Below are 21,122 nucleotides of genomic sequence, written 5' to 3'. Positions count from 1 at the left end.
GACCGACCGCGCACATCAACAGGAAATCATCGGCAGCGCTGCATAGGATTTGTTCAAGAATGTCTCCAAAGTGTGTTTTTGGATGTGAGGGAAAGCTTACCGTGTTCAGCTTCCCAAAGAACCCAGCGTTACAGGAACAGTGGATGCAGTTTGTTTTTCCGGGGCAAAAACGGAGTTGTGCGAGACTGTTTGTTCCCTGCATTTCGACGATGATTGTTTTATAAACAAAGCCCAGATCGACGGATTTGCAGATCGTCTAATGCTTAAGGATCGATTGGTGGTTGGATCCGGGCGGTGAGTAAAACTGCTTCAAATGTCTCTGTGTGTTGTTAGCAATCGGCGCATAAGCACAGGTTTAGCTTCGCCCACACGGCCCGCCTCCGGCCGCTCGGTTTTTTCCAGAAAGATCTTTCTTTTATAAATATAATAAAACTAAAGACTTCTTGGAGATATGAAGGATGCAATACTACTCTATAGAGGGTTTTCACGACGCGTCATCAATCCGGAAGTCGGCCATTTTGGAGGTACTGAACGTAAACAGTGCCATTAAACTGAACGGACTCGCAAATTTGGCTGATTATTGCTTCTGAAAAATGGTCAAGTTTTGGTCTGTACTCATCGGTCGCACCGAGAAAAAACATTTCTAGTTCTATAGACTGCCGAAAGTTAAAGAGAAGAGTGCAAAAAACTGATGAAAGATGGCGTTTGTGGTTGAGAGAGGCACAGCATCAGCCACATGTGTAAATGAAGCGTTAACTATGGCTAAAATTTTGACGTATAATAGTTAACTATGGGTACATACACACTGTCAATCCGATTATCTTTGTATCCGATTGGAATATGATCTAAAATGATGTCCACACTCCACACTGTATTGCAACTGTTCAGAACCGATTTGTGTGTCCACGCAGCTCTTTGACAATACGGCAATGATGTTGCGTTGATGGAGAGGTTTGCATTTGCAATATAAATGTTTTCTTATTTAAATTTTACAATATGGAAATGTATAGCTGCCGCGCTGGACTACTGCGTCTCGAGCTGCAGAACTGTAGGAGGCTGGTAGGTTACTGTATGCACAACTCTTTTTCATCCGCGCCGGTTTCAACAATAATAATTTTCTGCTCGTCCGGCACTTTGCATCAACACAACCTTGTTTCGGCAGCGACTTTCAGCATGTTCCCTATAACAACGTCTGATGTTTATATTTTACGTGGCGTGAGAAAGTCACATAAACCACGAGAAAGAGCGTTCAGACTGGTGGATTTCCTGATATGTGATTTGAATTGGATATTAAACCACATATGGATGTAGCTTGAAACGGATTTCATGTGCTTTTTTTTGGACTGACAATCTGAACGTAGCCAATGTCGGGATACGAAAAAGAAGTAAGGACTAGAGAAGCTAGCTCGTTCAGATCTTTACCACATATTACCTTAAGTTTGTCAAAATTTTGAGCTCTTTCCTGCTTACCAAGTCCTTCTCTATATGATTTTGCAGCTTCCATGTGTTTTTCCCGTGGTTTAGACATCAGAAATTAGTGTAACAATGTGTTCAATAGTACATAAACAGTGCAATCCATGCCGTTGTTTACATCCGAGTACCTCCAATATGGCCCCGCATCCGGGTAACTGACCAAATCGTGACGTAGGTGAAAACCCTCTATAGGTACTCAAGATTAACAGGAGATTGAGTGAAAATGAGCATTTCACCCCTCCCCCTCCCCCTAACTGTTTTTTCAACAACTTTAAATGTTTACTGTGTTTTGCATAATTTTCTCATTTCCTCTAACTGCTTTTTAAAATATATTGTGACAAACGTAATGAATAAATGGTATCTTTTGTTTATTAGGCAAAATATTGATATCAAAATAAAACATAATAGGCAAAATATTAAAATACAAATACTACAAAATTTGTTTCAATACATGTAACCTGTTATACAAAAATATTTCAGATAACAAAAACATGAATCTTTAACAGCAGTTTAAGAAACCCCCATATCTCCAGGAACTGTAATATGATTGGATGAGGAGGATGTGGGTGTGGTCAGTGAGTCATATGGCTCCTCCCTCTTTATTTGACTCTTCCTCCACATCATCATAATCTGTTTTTAAAACCAAAAGCAAACTGATAGTTTTCATTGTAATATTTACATCAAGATGTAGTTTAAATGAGAAACATAACAAATACAAATTAAATATGCTACAGAAATGTTCAATAACCTACCCAACAGGTTCCTCTCATCTTCACTGCTGTTCTTCACATCATCATACTCCTCCTGATCTCCCTCTGATTCACATGTGAAATAAAAACCTCACATTGTAGTTTGTAAATCAGCTTGTGTCATTAATGATGTCATTGATCTCTTTCACCTCATGACTGTCTGAGATTATTAGATTTACTCCTGATAAAGTCGTGATGATTCATTAATGGTAGAAATGTTCAATATTAGTGGGTGAAGGTGATCATGAACTGCAGTTCTGTGTGACTCACCTTTTACATCTCGAAAGATCTGTCCATTAATGATGACATCATCATAATGCTCTGGTGTGTCCACTACACATGAACATATAGACAGAACAAACATTGCATTATATCTTACAATGTAATGGGATTAACCATAATATCATAAATCACTATAAAAGGATTATGGAAAATACACCAATAACAATAAAAAGTAAACACCATTTTTGATAGAGTTCAGTCCACTTGTCATTACATCATCATAGCTCTCAGGTGTGTATTCTGTAAATTTAACATGAGACAATATATTATGTATATATATTTATATATATACATGTATACAGATTTTAATATATTTTAAATATTTCTTCCTATTATAGAATAACCGAACGACACCTGTCTCACGATCTGGTTTCAGTCCATCAGTGATGACATCATCATAGTATCCCGGTGTGATTTCCTTCATCATCTCTTCTGCATCAAAACATGTATAATTTGGGCATTTTATTTTTATATTTTGGGAAACAAAACAAATGTAAAATATACTGTTGCAGGTTTTGGGTCATGAATGTTAGAGGCTGCGTCCTCCGGTCGTCGCATTTGAAGGCTGCGTAATATTATGGCAACCGCAATAAAATTGACTGTTATTCCTTGTGAGGTGCTGATGAAGAGCCTGCATGCTCGAAACGTTACATACGCTATGCGATAGTTTTCTTGAAAAATATTTTTGATAATTTTGGAGCTTAGGTGTTGCCGACTTTATACTTTATTTTTTATTTGCTGTTTTCTAGTCGAGCACCCTTTTGAGACTGATGTGCGTGCTTTTGTTTCATTTTTCTTAGGTGTAAAATACTGAAATTACTTTGAGTTATTTTTCTTAAATGAGACCGCCTCAGTGACGAATGCAGTCTTCAGATGCGACCTCCGGAGGACACAGCCTCTGATTGGGACACAGCCTCTGATTGGGACACAGCCTCTGATTGGGACACAGCGGGATCACTGACCTTTCAGGACACTGCCATTGGTGACATCATCATAATATGCAGTCTTGAACTCTTTTTCTAATAAGATAAAAGTTTTAGTATTGTAAACAGTTGAATATGTGTTAAAATGTGTAAATATATATATTTTTATATTTGTAGATCATATTATTGATTTAACTCTACTTCAGCTCTAACCTGAGAGAAACTCATCAGCATCTTCATACCCAGAATGCAGTTCTTCAGAGACGAGACTTCCTGTTAAAGGACAGCAGAACAGTCAGAAACATATTCATCATTCCATACAGACTGAATCCTCATTTCTCATTTGGATCATAAAGCATTGTGTTACTTACAACATAACACAAATATTAATTACTTACATTTTGTAAGCATTAGAGGCAGAAATCCCATATTTCTATTAGCATGTACAGTACCAGTCAAAAGTTTGGAAACACTACTATTTTTAATGCTTTTGAAAGAAGTCTCTTATGCTCATCAAGCCTGCAGTTAAAAACAAAAACAAAAAAAAACAGTAATATTATGAAATATTATTACAATTTAAAATAATGGTTCTCTTTTTTAATATACTTTAAAATGCAATTTATTTTTGTGATGCAAAGCTGAATTTTCATCAGCAAGTACTCCAGTCTTTGGTGTCTTATGATCCTTCAGAAATCATTCTAATATGCTGATTTATGATCAATGTTGGAAACAGTTGTGCTGCTTAATATTTTTTTATAACCTGAGATACTTTTTTCAGGATTATTTGATGAATAAAAAGTTAAAAAGAACTGTATTTATTTAGAATAGAAATCTTTTGTAACAATATACACTACCGTTCAAAAGTTTGGGAACAATAACTATTTTTTTTTAAAGAAATTAGTACTTTAATTCAACAAGAATGCGTTAAATTGATAAAAGGTGATGGTAACGATTTATATTGTTAGAAATGTTTTTATTTTGAATAAATGCTGTTTTTATGAATAAATGCTGTTAACGTTTTACTCATCAATGAATCCTGAAAAAAGTATTCCAAAAAAATATATTAAACAGCACAACTGTTTCCATCATTGATAATAACTGAGTATCAAATTATCATATTAGAATGATTTCTGAAGGATCATAAGACACCAAAGACTGGAGTACTTGCTGATGAAAATTCAGCTTTGCATCACAAAAATAAATTACATTTTAAAGTATATTAAAAAAGAGAACCATTATTTTAAATTGTAATAATATTTCATAATATTACTGTTTTTGTTTTGTTTTTTTGTTTTTAACTGCAGGCTTGATGAGCATAAGAGACTTCTTGCAAAAGCATTAAAAATAGTACTGTTTCCAAACTTTTGACTGGTACTGTATATATTTGTAAACTTTTGTATACATGTATCCTCACATAAACCCATTTCTCACTGCCTTCCAGAAATATACATAGGAAGACACAAACACATCTGCACCTAGACTTGCAAACATATGAGCCCCTCCTTATTACCATCAAAATACACACAGGAAGACACACACACACACATAAACATGCACCTGCAGCTCTGTGGTTTTCTGTGAGGAATTCTCTGGTTTAAAGCCGGAGGTTTAACAGGACTAATAATAGATGAACATCAAGTGTCTGACAGACTCTCTTATTAATCATATTAAATAAGTTTCATATTCAAATAAGGCTCATGTCTCACCTCTCTGAGTGAAGTGATTGTGTCTGTGATGAATCTCCTCATAAACGGCCTCAGTCGTCGTCCTGTGTCTCCTCTTAGAGAGAGCTGTGAGTGTAGACAGACAAACCTGCTGTCAGTTCACAACACATGACTGATCACACACTGAATAACACACAATATGACAGTCTCTGGATCTCTCCTACCTCTCCTCATCACTCTGTTCTGCTGAATCAGTATAAGCAGTGGCACTAAGAGCAGTAAGAGCAAAACTCCCAGTACAACCACAGGCACAGAGAGAGACACTGGAGGAGTTTGTGGAGGAGTGACTGATGTTGAGCGCACTGTCTGAGAAACTGGAGGAGAAGCTGATGTTGTTGTGGCAGGAGTAGTGGACACTGACAAATCTGTCAAATCTGTCAAAACAGACACAGACAGATTAAAAATCATGCAAATACACAGTAGCACTAAAATGATGTGAAAATGACTAATATTGCTCAGTGTTTTGCTCTGACTTGCACAGGTGAGTCCAGCGTGCTCTTTGTGGGAGCAGTCAGTGTGGTTCTCCAGGGAGAGAGGACAGTCCCACAGGTGAATCTCATTCCCTCTGCACTCGACTCTGTTCAGCCACACAACACCTTCACCAGCACCAAAGACTGAATTCCCATCAGCCCTCAGTGCTGCTCCACAACCCAGCTGCCTGCAGACCACCTGAGCATCGCTGATGTCCCACAGATCAGCACAGACTGAACCCCACACAGCGTTATGATACACCTCCAGCCTCCCAGAGCACCGGCCCAAACCTCCCCTCAGTCTGAGAGGAACATGATCTAAATCACACACAGCAACATCACTGACCAGCTTCAACACATTTACAACAAAACACAAACTGAAATTTGAGGACTTTAAAACTGTTATTAATTTTGAATGTGGAATAAAAAAAATTACTGTACAAAAAAAATATAAGAAAAAGGAAATATAAGCGTATGATAAACTTACTTGAACACTGTCTCTGGTGAGGAGATGAAGAGTTTGAACATGTCAGACGACTCTGAGGAGACTCATGGTTTTTCTCCACTGAAATTTTAAAGTTTCAAAACATCACTGAACAGAATATTAGACATAAATAATATTTAACCAAACATGATCATGTCAAACTATCTGGAATCAGTTAAGTATCTTCTTACCTGAGCAGGTGATCTTGGCCACTTCATTATCACAGTCATTCTGTCCCCAGGGTGAAGATGGACACTGCCATAGAGTGGAATCATGACGTCGACATTTTAAATAATCAAGCCAATTATGAGACTTCAGTCCCTCTGAAGAACTGGGTTCACTGCCAGATCTTCCACAGTTCAGCTCTTGACAGATCAGACTCGCTGTGTCTCTGTTCATCTTGTTGTAACACACATTACCCCAGGATCCATTGTAGAAAACCTCCACATTCCCTTCACAGCCCTCAGTTAACCTGAACTCTTTAAACTCTAGAAAGACAAGGAAGAGAATCAATGTCAACTCTCATGTGAGTCTGTTCATTTGGGATGCAAACCATTAAATAATTTGACAAAGAAGTCAATTGACGGTTCTTTTAGTGGTTTTAAGGTATAAATATTTGGAAAAATGAAATGCAAATCCATTTCCAAAGGAAAAAATCATTTTAATAATAAATATATTTAAAACATTTAAAACAATTCATGCAATGGTGTTCACACAGACTTTGTAGTAACTTTTCAGTCTTTTGTAATACTCAACCATTTTAAACAATCAAAAATGTGAAAAAAGTATTAAATGTATTTATATTTATAAAATGCTTCTGACCCTAATGCACAATTTAGCTACATTTTGTTGTATAAGCATCCAGTCAGTAACTATATTTCAGTCTCAAAGTTTGCTCTAAACTGTATGTTTTTGATTCACTGAACAAAACTCATTTGTTCAGGAATCACTACACTAGTTATGCTGTGTGCTTTTTATTCACTAAAAGAACCGACTCATAAAAGTCATTCATTCAGCAACTGGACTACATTAGTCACGCTATGCATTTTGTGCTGTAGATTCAGTAATGCTGTGTTGCGTTTACCGATAAGTACTGAAGAACTTCAGAAAACTCTGTCGGAGTATTTTAGTATTATTCCATCCACATAAAAAGTGAAAGAACTGTTAATGGAATTGGTTCTAATATTTTCTAAATATTATCTGATAAGAGCTTATTCTCAACACTGCTGTTAATGTTCATAATGCAAGAAGATATTATCAGTCACATAAAGAAATGTGATAAATTATTGTTTACTGTTTACCTGAGCACACGACTCCTACATCCTCCTTGTGTTGACAGTCATGTTTCCCCCAGCCTGGAGAAGAGCAGTTCCACAGGGACGTCTCATTCCCCTCACACTCCACCTCATCCAGCCATATGGGTCCAGAACCAGGACCAAACCAGGCTGGTACCTGCTGGTTACTGAGGGCCACTCCACACTGCAGCTGTCTGCACACCACATGGGCATCTTTAATATCCCAGGAGTCATCACACACTGTCCCCCATGAGCCGCTGTGAAAAACCTCCAGCCTCCCTGCACAGTCTCCCCCAGAACCCACCAGCCTGATGGACCCGCGACCTGATATTCAGAGAGAGAAAAACACATTATTGATCACTAACAACTGAAGAATCTGCCCAGATGTTGATTTTCTCACCAAAGTGTTTGATTGACAGCTGTTGTGTGGAGCTGCAGTTGAGAGTTTGTGGAGAGCTGCAGTTCCTCAGATGAGCTTCACTCTCTGGAGAGAGTATTTATTTGTAATTCAGTATTTATCTCAATTGTACACTACATTTTAATCTGAAACCAATGACTTTATCACGGTGTGAATTTGCTCACCAGAGCAGACGACTCCAACATCTCGTCTATGAGAACATTCAGCTCGACTCCATGAAGAGACAGAACATTCTGAGAGTTTTGTTTTATTCCCGTCACAATCAAACACATCAGCCCAGATTTCACCACTTCCCTCTCCAAACCAGTCTGATCCCACAACAGACACAGCAATCCCACAATTCAGCTGTCTACAGAGGACACTGGCAGCTCTCATATCCCAGCATGCATCACACACTGAGCCCCATTCATTGAGGAACCGAAGCTCCACTCTTCCAGAACAAGGGTTTGAACCATTTACCAGTCTGAGATCAGTGTAACCTGGAAAAACAATTGACAGCTTTAAATAGTATGAAACTAGAGTCAAGATAATTGAGCAATACAACAGCAGTATATAATGTATGTAATTTATCTAATCAGATGCCAAATGTTTATACTTAACCAGAACAAATCACTCCCACATCATTGTCATGGGAACAGCTGTGTATCTGTGAAGATGATCGTGAACAGAGATGAATTTGAGACTCATTTCCTCTGCACTGAATCTCCTCTGACCAAACTCGACCCTTTCCTTTGCCAAAAGCATCTTCTCCCAGCACCTGTACAGGAGCCCCACAGTCCAGCTGTCGACACACAACCTTTGCATCCTGCTGGTCAAAGGCAGCGTCACACACTGTGCCCCATCCTTCTGTACGAAGCATCTCCACTCTCCCAGAGCACAGGTGAAACCCGTCCACAAGTCGAAGTCCATGCTCTGAGAGTTTGATAATAACAGCAACAGAATAATTGGTAATAATATAAAAAATTTCTGAAGGTGATAGACCCATCCAGTTTTTATTTGTTAAATAAATATTAAATAAAAAATATTAATTATTTGTTAAAAATATATTATCAAATATTATTTTTATTTGTCCACGCACACAACTCTGGGGTTTCCATTTAAACAGATAATACATAACAAAACAGTGCACTTTAAAACCTGTCATTTCTATTTGTGCAGTGATGTATAAAGCAGCTCACCTAAGCAAATGACTCCAGCATCTTCACTATGACCACAGTTATGAACACCCCATCCATTTGATCTACAGTTCTTCAGTGTTGACTCTGATCCACTACAGGCCACATTATCCATCCAGATTTGACCTGATCCTTGTCCAAAGCGAGCATTATACACAGCCTCTAGAGCCTCTCCACATCCTATCTCTCTACACACCACTGCAGCATCAGTCATATCCCAGTAATCCTGACACACTGTTCCCCACTGACCATCATGATGAACCTCCACTCTACCAGCACAGCGACTGTTACCATCAACTAACCTCACAGTCTCAAAATCTGTACATGAAAGAGAGAGGAAGGGACTGAATCATGCAAAGTCAAGATACAATGTAAACATTTGGTAAATAGAAATATATATAAATATTTCGAACTGGACAACTAAAGCTGGGCATGACAAATCGATTGCCTATAAGATCTCAAATCATTTATAAAATGTAATTGATAATTAATGATCTAGTGTCACAAGATCTTAGTTTCTAGATATTACAAAGGCTTTTATTCAGTTTGTAGTGGTCTAATGCCATCATAAACATACTACTTTATTTAAAAATGTTAAATTTTACATCTTTAAAATCTATTTTGCACTTACCAGATGTGGTTATAGTGACTATAGAGGAGAGTAAAACGAGTGTCAGAAATCCCTCCATCTTCTTCTGCTCGTCACACTGTTTGTTTGCCTCTGTTTCTCCTCTGCTCCCTCAAACACACTGAAGAAACTGGCTCCTGTCAGTCCCCTAAAGAGAGAGAGACTCTCACAGCTGCCAATGACACTCACTGTTACCTTATTAGACACAACAGAGGAAATCATCAAACACAATCACTGACAAATCACACAGCAGCATTTTTATTTTCTCCATATATATCAATAAAGTGTGAGCGCTGATGAGCGGGACTCCTCCTCCAGTGTGAAGAGACACTTCACTGAGGACAGACTCGTGTCAGTCATATGTCAGCGTGGAGAGAAAGTCACTCTAAACTTACAGGAGATTGATAGAGAAACACTGCAGGTTATATTCAGCATCAAAGCCTGTATCTACACACACAACATACAAGTAGGGATGGGAATTGATAAGAATTTAACGATTCCGATTCCATTATCGATATTGCTTATCGATCCGATTCCTTATCGATTCTCTTATCGATTCTTATTGGGTGAGGGAATAAGTACAAATTTGTTTGTATTAACTCGCTTTAATATCTGATCAGAAGACACAGCACAGAGTATACACAAATTATGTGTAGCAACCTCAGAACAAACCTAAAAGTAGGTGAGCTACTTCTCAAAGTAAAGTCCAGGGACCTATAGCCTAGGGCAGTGTTTCTCAACCAGTATGCCACGGCACGCTAGTGTGTGCCTTGAAAGATTATCAAGAAGAGTGCCTTAGGATTAGGAAATTGACAATTTTCACATTCATTGGTCCGGACAAAAAAATAAATAAAACTGCCATTTATGTGCCATAAAAACTAAAAACACAGACTGAAAACAGTTTAGGAAGAGCTTGTGTCTTTTGGAATATTAACAGTGCTCATTTGGATTAGGCTATTGAGTTACTAAAACAATCTTTGTCAAATAATACACAGGTTTTCTTCACATTTTGAACGTTTTTGTTTCCATTTGTTTAATTTCAAGATCTGATGTGACTTATCCATTGTTGTTTTTACAGCTACAAAGCTGGGAGCACTAAATGATATTCAGTCACATTATACACGCTTTTAACATTAAATAAAGCACAAAAATAGTACCTGATATTATCATTGCCACACTTTGAGATTGTTGTTCCAGCGCGACGTCGCAGTAAAATAGGATTCGTTTCAAATAGAATCGTCGCGTGTCGCGGCTGGTTAAACTTTGATTAACATGGAAAATGATACTTTTTATCGCGTGTCGCGCCGTCGCGTCGCATGTAGTTAGGACGCGGTCAGAGCGCTTCTGCCTCGATGCCATGTTTGCTCATAGTGTTTGCTACGTTCTGAACCAAAACAACGCAGCACGTGTGTGACGTCGTGTCACATTTGAACGAGCGGAACCGATAAGCGGAATCGTTAAGCAGGCATACTAACGGTTCCAAGGAATCGATTCACTGGGCACCGGTTCTGAAGAAGAACCGGTTCTCGGTTCCCATGCCTACATACAAGACTGACTGATGACTGACTACTCACTTACTGACACTTTATTTCACACACAAAAATACTTGATCTTTGTTATAAATATATAAATCATATTAAACTGAACATTTTAAAGTCATTTTTGGAACAAATGTGTATAATATCAAGTGTATTTTACAATACTGTTATTATGTTCTAACCAAGAGCACAATTAACAATATGTTAATAAATTATTAAATTAACTGGAATGGTTGTGTACAACAAACAGAAAAGTTTCAGACCACATTTCTATATAAACATGGTTTTCTTTTCCACATATATTCATCATTTGGCATTATATTCAACACATTTGTAGCTGTAATGTGTTTAATATTGCAATGCATAATTCCTCCAGCAGATAGCAGCAAAACACTTTATGTGTCTATGTTAGAGCTTCTCATAGCCTACATTTTTATTGGCAGAAAATGTAAATTACTTTGTTTACAGCTACTTTGTTTATAGCTACAATTTTAATTTATTAGATAGAGTGAAGTCAGCAAAATTTGGACACTTTTTTGGTAAACTGTGTATTAAATACAAATAAATCTCTTCTACCTACACTATTATTGTTTTAAACAAATGTTCAAGGTCTCTTGTATCTCCAGCTATGGTTGTTTGAAGGAATATGAGTGTTTTTTTTTAAGATATACAAAGACTCAAAAATGAGAAGAACCCATTTTTATTCTATAGTCTTCAGGTAAATTTGGGACACACAATTGAATCAAGTTTGTGATTGGATAATACAATTGCTTGCAACAGGATATTGCACAAATTCTTTTTTAATAGAAATTCTTCAAAATGTAAAACAATAACTTTATTAAAACATACAACTCTATAACGGATTGTGTTGATGATGTTTCATGCACAGCTCTGGGCTCCTTTTAAAACATTTTGGAACCAGTAATAACCTTTGACCTTTCAGTAAAAAGCTTTGTTTTTGTTTTCAAAAAACAATTTCATTCCATTAGCTTTGGCATATTCAAAAGCTTTTTTTAGACACGTTTTCTAGTTCCTTCTCACAGTCTGAGAAAAAAGGTTATCGTTCATTGGTGTGGATGCAAATACAGTATAGTTATCATTATAGTTATCTATATAGGCCTAGTTATCGTGCTTGGTGTGAACGGGCCTTTACCCTACACTCAGTGTTGACCCTTTCATTATTATTTCTTCACTCCACTGATAGGCTTTACCTCTCTTGTTTGACTCACATGTTTTTTTTCCTTTTTGTGACATTTTCTGTAAAACAAAACAACTTTTCACATTAAGCAATGAATTATCTTTTATTTTATAGGATGTCCCACTTCCCATTGTATCTAACATTTTAAGGTAAATTGGGACAAACCACCCACCATTATTGCAAATTATTTTTTAAAGAGCACTACACCAAAAAGCTTTTTTTGTCCCATTTTAGCTGATGTCCCGCTTTTGCTGACTTCACCCTAGTTCAATTCATATCACATTAATTTTACTCTTTGTCTGCCTTTATGAAATAGGCTATTGTACTAATACAGTATAGTACACAGAATGACAATGATGTAAATATAAGCTAGCCTACTGTAGTGAGAGTGATAAGCTTATTTATTGTATTTTCAGCAGGTTCTCATAATAAGAACCTCATAAGAATCGTTTCTAAAGGTAAGTGTTAATTAAAAATCAAATGAAACTGTCAAATAAAGCCATAAAAGAAAGGGGCAATTTATAATTAAAAAAAATTTATAAATTAAATTAAATTAAAAATAAAACATTAGTTGGATTCCTTTTTAACTGTTAATATCTCCCCCTACAACAACAGAACGTCTAGTTATACGTTCACTGTGTGCTGGTCAGTGATTTTATTGTAATAGTTTAAATGTTGAACAGCAACATCCATTTATCGAACTCCATTTCGTACCCGCTCGGTTCTCCCCTTCCGTCTGAACCTTTCCCGAGATTCCAGCTACAGTAGCCTACTTGCTTTAGCGTATCAACAATTTATTTAACTCAACTCAATCCATGACCACGACTGAAGTACAATGTATCCATTAACTGCACAAAAACTCACCGGTTATACCGGGCGCGTCCACAACGACTCTGAACGCGTCGAAGCGAACTTGGCGTCACATCCATCTATCTTGATGCTGTTCATGTTTGATGGGTTCAATCCTACCAGGTGTTCTTGCTACTGTAGCCTAATTACCGAAAGTTACACTGTAAAATCGCTTTAATTAGGCAGTACTTTCCGGGCTGTAATCTAAAGCGTTACCAGTTTTTCTTCAGTTATAGCAACATTTATAGGCTAACTTGTAGTAGAGCTCATTTCACTGCACAGTGATTTTACACTTTATCTGCTGTTGTAGCCTTATAGCCTATGCACAGAGTGACAGAATGTATGTAGGCCTAATCTAATGACACTCTTAAGGGGGTTTTAATATAAGGGTTTTCACTGACAATTTTTTTAATTTGCCCTATAATATTGGATATTTTTGCCTTTGAGTCAGGTCAGCATGTACATGATGATGCTTTATTCTAGAGGAAAATGGAAACATTTAGTAGGCTATCATATATATATATATATATATATATATATATATATATATATATATATATATATATTAGGCTATAAGTTTCCTTTTATAAATTTTATAGATAGATGCAGGTTTTTCATGCCATCTTAGGCAACATCTGACGGCGGCCTACAGTGCATTTCGGGGTGGTGGCTGTTTGCTTTTAACATAGCCTAAGTTACATGTAAACATGTAGGCTACTTTAAGTAGCCTACATGTTTACATGTTTTGCCAATTGCTTGATCAACTTACTATATAAACCTATATAGAAGTAATGCATTGTACATTGTTTTTGTATTGTTTAAACGTGAATATGAAATAAAAATAGTGAATAGGCCTACATGTTGTGTTTGTGATATAGGCCTACAGCCGCGGATCAGATGCACACTGCAAACGCATTAGGCTATGTGAAAGTACAATAGCGCGTTTCTAACCATTTTCTAAAGAAAATATATTTAATTTTTGAATAAATGGCAATAATGTATATTTTAATAACGTTATAGATCCTTAATAATCCATAATAAAGGACTCAAATGTGAATGTATTCTGTTTGAATCTCATCTGTCTCATGCTTCATCAGGTCAGGGGTTTGCCTTCAAAAGGAAGGAGAAAGTAAGGCATGAATACAACAAACTTCTTCGAAAGGAGAGGAAGAAAAACCAAGCATCAACAGTTCAGTTAGAGGAGAAATATCCCGAGCATCTGAGACATCTGTACCTGGCTGAAAAAGAACGAGATGAAGAAGAACAGGAGAAAAAGAAGAAAAGATGTGAAGGAAGAGCACTGGATAAAGAGACAGAGTCAGATGATGAACTAAACATGGGGTCGGATTCTTTAGATTCTCCTGAGAAACATCATCTTAAACACAACGACTGACCAAACTTCCGACCCTGATCCTGATTCATCTAATAAACCAGTACAGTCTTACAGGTACAGTATACAGATAGTGTATATACATACACAGTGCATGTGTGTGTGTATTATATTCAAATAATAGTCCATTTGCATCAGCAAAGCCACATTCCTGTTTGTGTCATCAGCTCCCACAAGGCCCCGTTCATCCAAAGGAAGCATAAAATGTCTTCGTATCAAAAGACAAAGCAAGAATATGAGAGGATGAAGGAGGAACGTGCACGAAAAAGAGAGGTGAGGCAATAGAAACTGTCTCTTGGTAGTTGCTTGGACTGTCAATGGAAGGACAAAAATCTCTAAGATTTCTTTAAAAATATCTTCATTTGTATTTCAAAGATGAACGAAAGTCTTACAGGTTTGGAACGACATGAGGGTGAGTAATTGATGACATTTTTTTAATTTTTGGGTGAACTAAGCCTTTAAGGAAGATCCATTATGTCATGTACATACACACATTTTCACCACCCTTACATTCTTTACCTAAATGATTGACACATGTTTAATTATGTGTGTCTCTGTAGGAATTCTTGAAAGACAAATCTCAGCGTGAGGAGGCTCTGAAGAAATACAAGGAAAAGAAAATAGCAACATATCAGCTGTTGAAGAGAAAAACCAAGAAGGGTCAGCCCAACCTCAACCTGCAGATGGAGCTATTGCTGCAAAAGATTCAAGCGCAGCGCAAATAACTCACATCAGACTTAAAAACTGTTTCACCTTGTTTAAAGCATTTTAAAGTAAAAATGCAATATCACACAATAAAATGTGCAGTTTGGGTGAGTGTTTTTTTACATAATGTGTATAATTGTGTCTTTACAGTAATAATTTTTTTAAATAAAGGTTAAATTATACTCTACTTAAGTTAATTCAAGCTGACAGTACACAATAAATACTATTACTAAATAATATGGCAGTAAATTTATGGAAAAATGTGATTCCTAATAATAATCTGGTAATATTATAGTAATAATAATAAAAGTGGTAAATGTTAATGTTTTGCGTTTTCTCATTTCGTCTAACTGCTTTTCTTTTTTTTCTTTTTTTTTAATATATATATATATAATTTGTGACAATGTAATGAATAAATGGTATCTTTTGTTTATTAGGCAAAATATTGATATCAAAATAAAAAAGAATAGCCAAAATATTAAAATACAAATACTACAAAATTTGTTACAATGCATGTAACCTGTTATACAAAAATATTTCAGATAACAAAAACATAAATCTTTAACAGCAGTTTAAGAAACCCTCATATCTCCAGGAACTGTAATATGATTTGATGAAGAGGCAGTGGGTGTGGTCAATGAGTCATATGGCTCCTCCCTCTTTATTTGACTCCTCCTCCACATCATCATAGTCTGTTTTTAAAATCAAAAGCAAACTGATCATTTTCATTGTAATATTTACATCAAGATGTAGTTTAAATGAGAAACATAACAAATAAAAGCAGATATAGGTTATAGAAATGTTCAATAACCTACCCAACAGGTTCCTCTCTTCTTCACTGCTGTTCTTCACATCATCATACTCCTCCTGATCTCCCTCTGATTCACATGTGAAATAAAAACCTCACATTGTAGTTTATAAATCAGCTTGTGTCATTAATGATGTCATTGATCTCTTTCACCTCATGACTGTCTGAGATTATTAGATTTACTCCTGATAAAGTCATGATGATTCATTAATGGTAGAAATGTTCAATATTAGTGGGTGAAGGTGATCATGAACTGCAGTTCTGTGTGACTCACCTTTTACTTCTCGAAAGATCTGTCCATTAATGATGACATCATCATATTGCTCTGGTGTGTCCACTGCACATGAACATATAGACAGAACAAACATTGCATTATATCTTACAATGTAATGGGATTAACAAATAATATCATAAATCACTATAAAAGGATTATGGAAAATACACCAATAACAATAAAAAGTAAACACCATTTTTGATAGAGTTCTGTCCACTTGTCATTACATCATCATAGCTCTCAGGTATGTATTCTGTAAATTTAATATGAGACAATATATTATGTATATATATTTCTATATACATATATACAGATTTTAATATACTTTAAATATTTCTTCCTATTATAGAATAACCGAACGACACCTGTCTCACGATCTGGTTTCAGTCCATCAGTGATGACATCATCATAGTATCCCGGTGTGATTTCCTTCATCATCTCTTCTGCATCAAAACATGTATAATTTGGGCATTTTTTTAATATTTTGGGAAACAAAATAAATGTAAAATATACTGTTGCAGGTTTTGGGTAATGAATGTTAGCTGTGTCCCAATTCGTCGGCTGCGTCCTCCGGTCGTCACATTTGAAGGCTATGGCAAGCCGTTTTAACTTTTATTCATTTCCAGGATATGAATTGTTGATATCAAGAATTACATTTTTGATATCAACAATTACATTTTTTGATATCAACAATTGGATTCTTGTTATCTGTAATTATATTTTCACTAGTGAAATCTCACCATAGGCTGCCATTCAAAATCAATTGTTGATATCAAGAATTGATTTCTTACTAGTAGAAATATAATTTTTGATATCAATAATTACATTGTTACTAGTAAAAATGTGAATTACTGATATCAATAATTCAATTGTCACTAGTTGAAATATATATTATTGATATCAACAATTGAATTGCTACTAAAAAATTTCATTTTTGATATCTGAAAATGTATTTCTGATATCAATATTATTTCAGATATCTAAAATGGCTTTCTTACTAGTAACAATCACATTCATGATATCAGAAATTAACATTGTCACTAGTGAAAATGGAATTATTGATATCAAAAATGAACATTGTTACTAGTAGCAATTCAATTGTTGATATCAAGAATAGACATTTCAACTAGTGACAACTGAATTCTTGATATCAAAAATAAAGGTTTTTACTAGTAAGAATTGTATTTCTGATATGTGTATTCAGAATTTTAACCAGTAAGAAATCAATTTTTGATATCTGTAATAGTTTTGTCTATGGCAAGCCATTTTAGCTTAAATTGTACCCAGCGTTACTCGTCGTAATTGCATTTTTACTAGTAAGAATTCAATTAGAGAGTTCTACAATTCAATTCTTACTAGTAGCAATTACAATTAGAGAGCTCTCTAATTCAATTATTACTAGTAAGAATTACAATTACAGAGCTCTCTAATTCAATTATAACTAGTAAGAATTACAATTACAGAGCTCTCTAATTCAATTCTTACTAGTAACAATTCCAATTAGAGAGCTCTTCTAATGAATTTTTACTAGTCATATGTCTCCATTGACTTCCATTCATTTTTAATTACGGAGTTGTACAATTGAATTGTTACTAGTACGAATTACAATTAGAGAGCTCTACAACTGAATTGTTACTAGTAAGAATGCAATTGCAGAGCTCTTTATTTTAATTCTTACTAGTAACAATTTAAATAGAGAGCTCTCTAATCCAATTATTACTAGTAACAATTCCAATTGGAGAGCTCTCTAATTCAGTTGTTACTAGTAAGAATGCAATTGCAGAGCTCTTTAATTCAATTACAGAGCTCTGCAATTATACATATCTTTAATTTGTTTTTTTACTAGTAAAAATTAAATTAGAGAGCCTTGTAATTGCATTCTTACTAGTAAGAATTTAATTAGAGAGCTCTCTAATTGTAATTGTTACTAGTAATAATTGAATTGTAGAGCTCTCTTATTGGAATTGTTACTAATAATAATTGAATTAGAGAGCTCTCTAATTGTAATTCTTACTAGTAACAATTCAATTGTAGAGCTCCGTAATTAAAAATGAATGGAAGTCAATGGAGACATATGACTATAGTAAAAATTAATTTGTAGAGCTCTCTAATTGGAATTGTTACTAGTAAGAATTGAATTAGAGAGCTCTCTAATTGTAATATTTACTAGTAAGAAATGAATTGTAGAACTCTCTAATTGAATTCTTACCAGTAAAAATGCGATTACGACGAGTAACGCTGTGTACATTTTAAGCTAAAACGGCTTGCCATAATTCTTCCTAGTAAAAACCTTTATTTTTGATATCAAGAATTCAGTTGTCACTAGTTGAAATGTATGGCAAGCCGTTTTAGCTTAAATTGTACCCAGCGTTACTCATCGTAATTGCATTTTTACTAGTAAGAATTCAATTAGAGAGCTCTACAATTAAATTCTTACTAGTAGCAATTACAATTAGAGAGCTCTCTAATTCAATTATTACTAGTAAGAATTACAATTACAGAGCTCTCTAATTCAATTATTACTAGTAAGAATTACAATTACAGAGCTTTCTAATTCAATTATTACTAGTAACAATTCCAATTAGAGAGCTTTACAAATTAATTTTTACTAGTCATATGTCTCCAGTGACTTCCATTCATTTTCAATTACGGAGCTGTACTATTGAATTGTTACTAGTAAGAATTACAATTAGAGAGCTCTACAATTGAATTGTTACTAGTAAGAATGCAATTGCAGAGCTCTTTAATTCAATTCTTACTAGTAACAATTTAAATAGAGAGCTCTCTAGTCCTATTATTACTAGTAACAATTCCAATTGGAGAGCTCTCTAATTAAGTTGTTACTAGTAAGAATGCAATTACAGAGCTCTTTAATTCAATTACAGAGCTCTGCAATTATACATATCTTTAATTCGTATTTTTACTAGTAAAAATTCAATTAGAGAGCTCTGTAATTGCATTCTTACTAGTAAGAATTTAATTAGAGAGCTCTCTAATTGTAATTGTTACTAGTAATAATTTAATTAGAGAGCTCTCTAATTGTAATTCTTACTAGTAACAATTCAATTGTAGAGCTATCTAATTGTAATTCTTAATAGTAACAATTCAATTGTAGAGCTCTGTAATTAAAAATGAATGGAAGTCAATGGAGACATATGACTAGTAAAAATTCATTTGTAGAGCTCTCTAATTGGAATTGTTACTAGTAAGAATTGAATTAGAGAGCTCTCTAATTGTTATTTTTACTAGTAATAATTGAATTAGAGAGCTCTGTAATTGTAATTCTTACTAGTAATAATTGAATTAAAGAGCTCTCTAATTGTAATTGCTACTAGTAAGAATTGAATTGTAGAGCTCTCTAATTGTAATTGCTACTAGTAAGAATTGAATTGTAGAGCTCTCTAATTGAATTCTTACTAGTAAAAATGCAATTACGACGAGTAACGCTGGGTACAATTTAAGCTAAAATGGCTTGCCATAGAAATGTCTATTCTTGATATCAACAATTTAATTGCTACTAGTAACAATGTTCATTTTTGATATCAATAATTCCATTTTCACTAGTGACAATGTTAATTTCTGATATCATGAATGTGATTGTTACTAGTAAGAAAGCCATTTTAGATATCTGAAATAATATTGATATCAGAAATACATTTTCAGATATCAAAAATGAAATTTTTTACTAGTAGCAATTCAATTGTTGATATCAATAATATATATTTCAACTAGTGACAATTGAATTATTGATATCAGTAATTCACATTTTTACTAGTAACAATGTAATTATTGATATCAAAAATTATATTTCTACTAGTAAGAAATCAATTCTTGATATCAACAATTGATTTTGAATGGCAGCCTATGGTGAGATTTCACTAGTGAAAATATAATTACAGATATCAAGAATTCAATTGTTGATATCAAGAATTACATTTTTGATATCAAGAATTAAATTGTTGATATCAAGAATTCAATTGTTGATATCAAAAATTAAATTGTTGATATCAACAATTACATTTTTGATATCAAAAAATGTAATTGTTGATATCAAAAATGTAATTCTTGATATCAACAATTCATATCCCGGAAATGAATAAAAGTTAAAACGGCTTGCCATATACACCTGCAGAGATGTTGATGTTTTTGGATTATCTTAACTCAAGGACTGAGCATGTGAATTTCACTATGGAATGCGATCCAGTAAGCATTAGTTTTCTTGATGTTCGTGTGTACATATGTGACGGGAAACTCCATACCGATCTGTATCGAAAACCAACGGATCGTAATACTATTTTAAGAGGCGATAGTTTCCATCCTAGACCTTTAATTAGGAGTTTACCTATCAGTCAATTAAAGCGTGTGCGTAGAGTTTGCAGCACAGATGAATCTTACTTACACTCAACAATCCACTGATTTAACAAAAAGATTTTTGAATCGTGGTTACCGAAAAGAATGGATTGAAAATGCCAAAAAGAAATTCGACGAGACATCTCAAATGCAGTGTTTACGAACAAAGCATGATAATAAAACGAATTTTTTTTTAATGCTCCCATTTGTACTACGAAGTACTCCGCATTAGGTGCAGAGTTTCGCAGAGTCTTAAATAATCATTGGCATATTATTTCAAGTGATCCTAAATTATCAGGTGTCTTTAAAAATGGTCCGAAACTAGTTTTTAAACGTCAAAACAATCTTCGTGACTTGCTTGTAAAATCTGAATATCCTTCACGTATAAA

General features: G+C 34.8%; 3 protein-coding genes across 5 annotated transcripts in view; 1 reads left to right on the top strand and 2 right to left on the bottom strand.

The window, feature by feature from the left end:
- Window positions 1-1,821: 1,821 nt before the first annotated feature.
- Window positions 1,822-11,149, bottom strand: LOC311080698 (scavenger receptor cysteine-rich type 1 protein M130-like). 3 transcript variants are annotated; one of them, XR_014605682.1, is made up of 20 exons: window positions 10,779-11,149; window positions 9,625-9,816; window positions 8,997-9,311; window positions 8,419-8,730; window positions 7,983-8,297; window positions 7,801-7,884; window positions 7,407-7,724; window positions 6,297-6,593; window positions 6,109-6,186; window positions 5,625-5,939; window positions 5,316-5,525; window positions 5,134-5,217; window positions 3,826-3,946; window positions 3,641-3,700; window positions 3,467-3,523; window positions 2,859-2,936; window positions 2,685-2,744; window positions 2,493-2,555; window positions 2,226-2,288; window positions 1,826-2,103 (listed from the first exon to the last, which is right to left on the bottom strand). XR_014605682.1 is itself a non-coding variant. In XM_084110792.1 (19 exons), exons 2-19 carry the CDS (start codon window positions 9,680-9,682, stop codon window positions 2,054-2,056), a joined length of 2,817 nt encoding a protein of 938 aa, XP_083966918.1. In that variant the 5' UTR covers window positions 9,683-9,816; window positions 10,779-11,149; the 3' UTR covers window positions 1,822-2,053. The 3 variants fall into 3 exon arrangements, 2 of the variants coding, with proteins under 2 accessions (XP_083966918.1, XP_083966917.1); XM_084110792.1 differs by lacking the exon at window positions 3,826-3,946 and having other exon boundaries at window positions 1,822-2,103; XM_084110791.1 differs by lacking the exon at window positions 3,826-3,946 and having other exon boundaries at window positions 1,822-2,103; window positions 9,625-11,149.
- A 2,023-nt stretch (window positions 11,150-13,172) lies between these two features.
- Window positions 13,173-15,572, top strand: LOC311082215 (thyroid transcription factor 1-associated protein 26 homolog; the record flags this gene model as incomplete). Its single annotated transcript, XM_084112949.1, has 4 exons — window positions 13,173-13,194; window positions 14,304-14,598; window positions 14,764-14,869; window positions 15,157-15,572. The coding sequence occupies 4 exons, from the start codon at window positions 13,173-13,175 to the stop codon at window positions 15,319-15,321; spliced, it is 588 nt and encodes a 195-aa protein (XP_083969075.1). The 3' UTR covers window positions 15,322-15,572.
- Window positions 15,573-15,943: 371 nt separating this feature from the next.
- LOC311082214 (scavenger receptor cysteine-rich type 1 protein M130-like) overlaps window positions 15,944-21,122 on the bottom strand; it is a gene marked incomplete at both ends in the record, with an annotated part of 28,007 nt that continues 22,828 nt past the window's right edge. Inside the window, 4 exons of the mRNA XM_084112948.1 lie at window positions 15,944-15,993; window positions 16,117-16,179; window positions 16,384-16,446; window positions 16,758-16,826. Of these exons, the coding sequence (XP_083969074.1) occupies window positions 15,944-15,993; window positions 16,117-16,179; window positions 16,384-16,446; window positions 16,758-16,826 (245 nt within the window). The remainder of the gene's footprint in view (window positions 15,994-16,116; window positions 16,180-16,383; window positions 16,447-16,757; window positions 16,827-21,122) is intronic.

This window comes from Abramis brama (genome assembly GCF_963993115.1).
Source record: "Abramis brama genome assembly, chromosome: 4".
Taxonomy (NCBI): domain Eukaryota; kingdom Metazoa; phylum Chordata; class Actinopteri; order Cypriniformes; family Leuciscidae; genus Abramis; species Abramis brama.
This window is presented reverse-complemented; position numbering and strand designations above follow the sequence as displayed.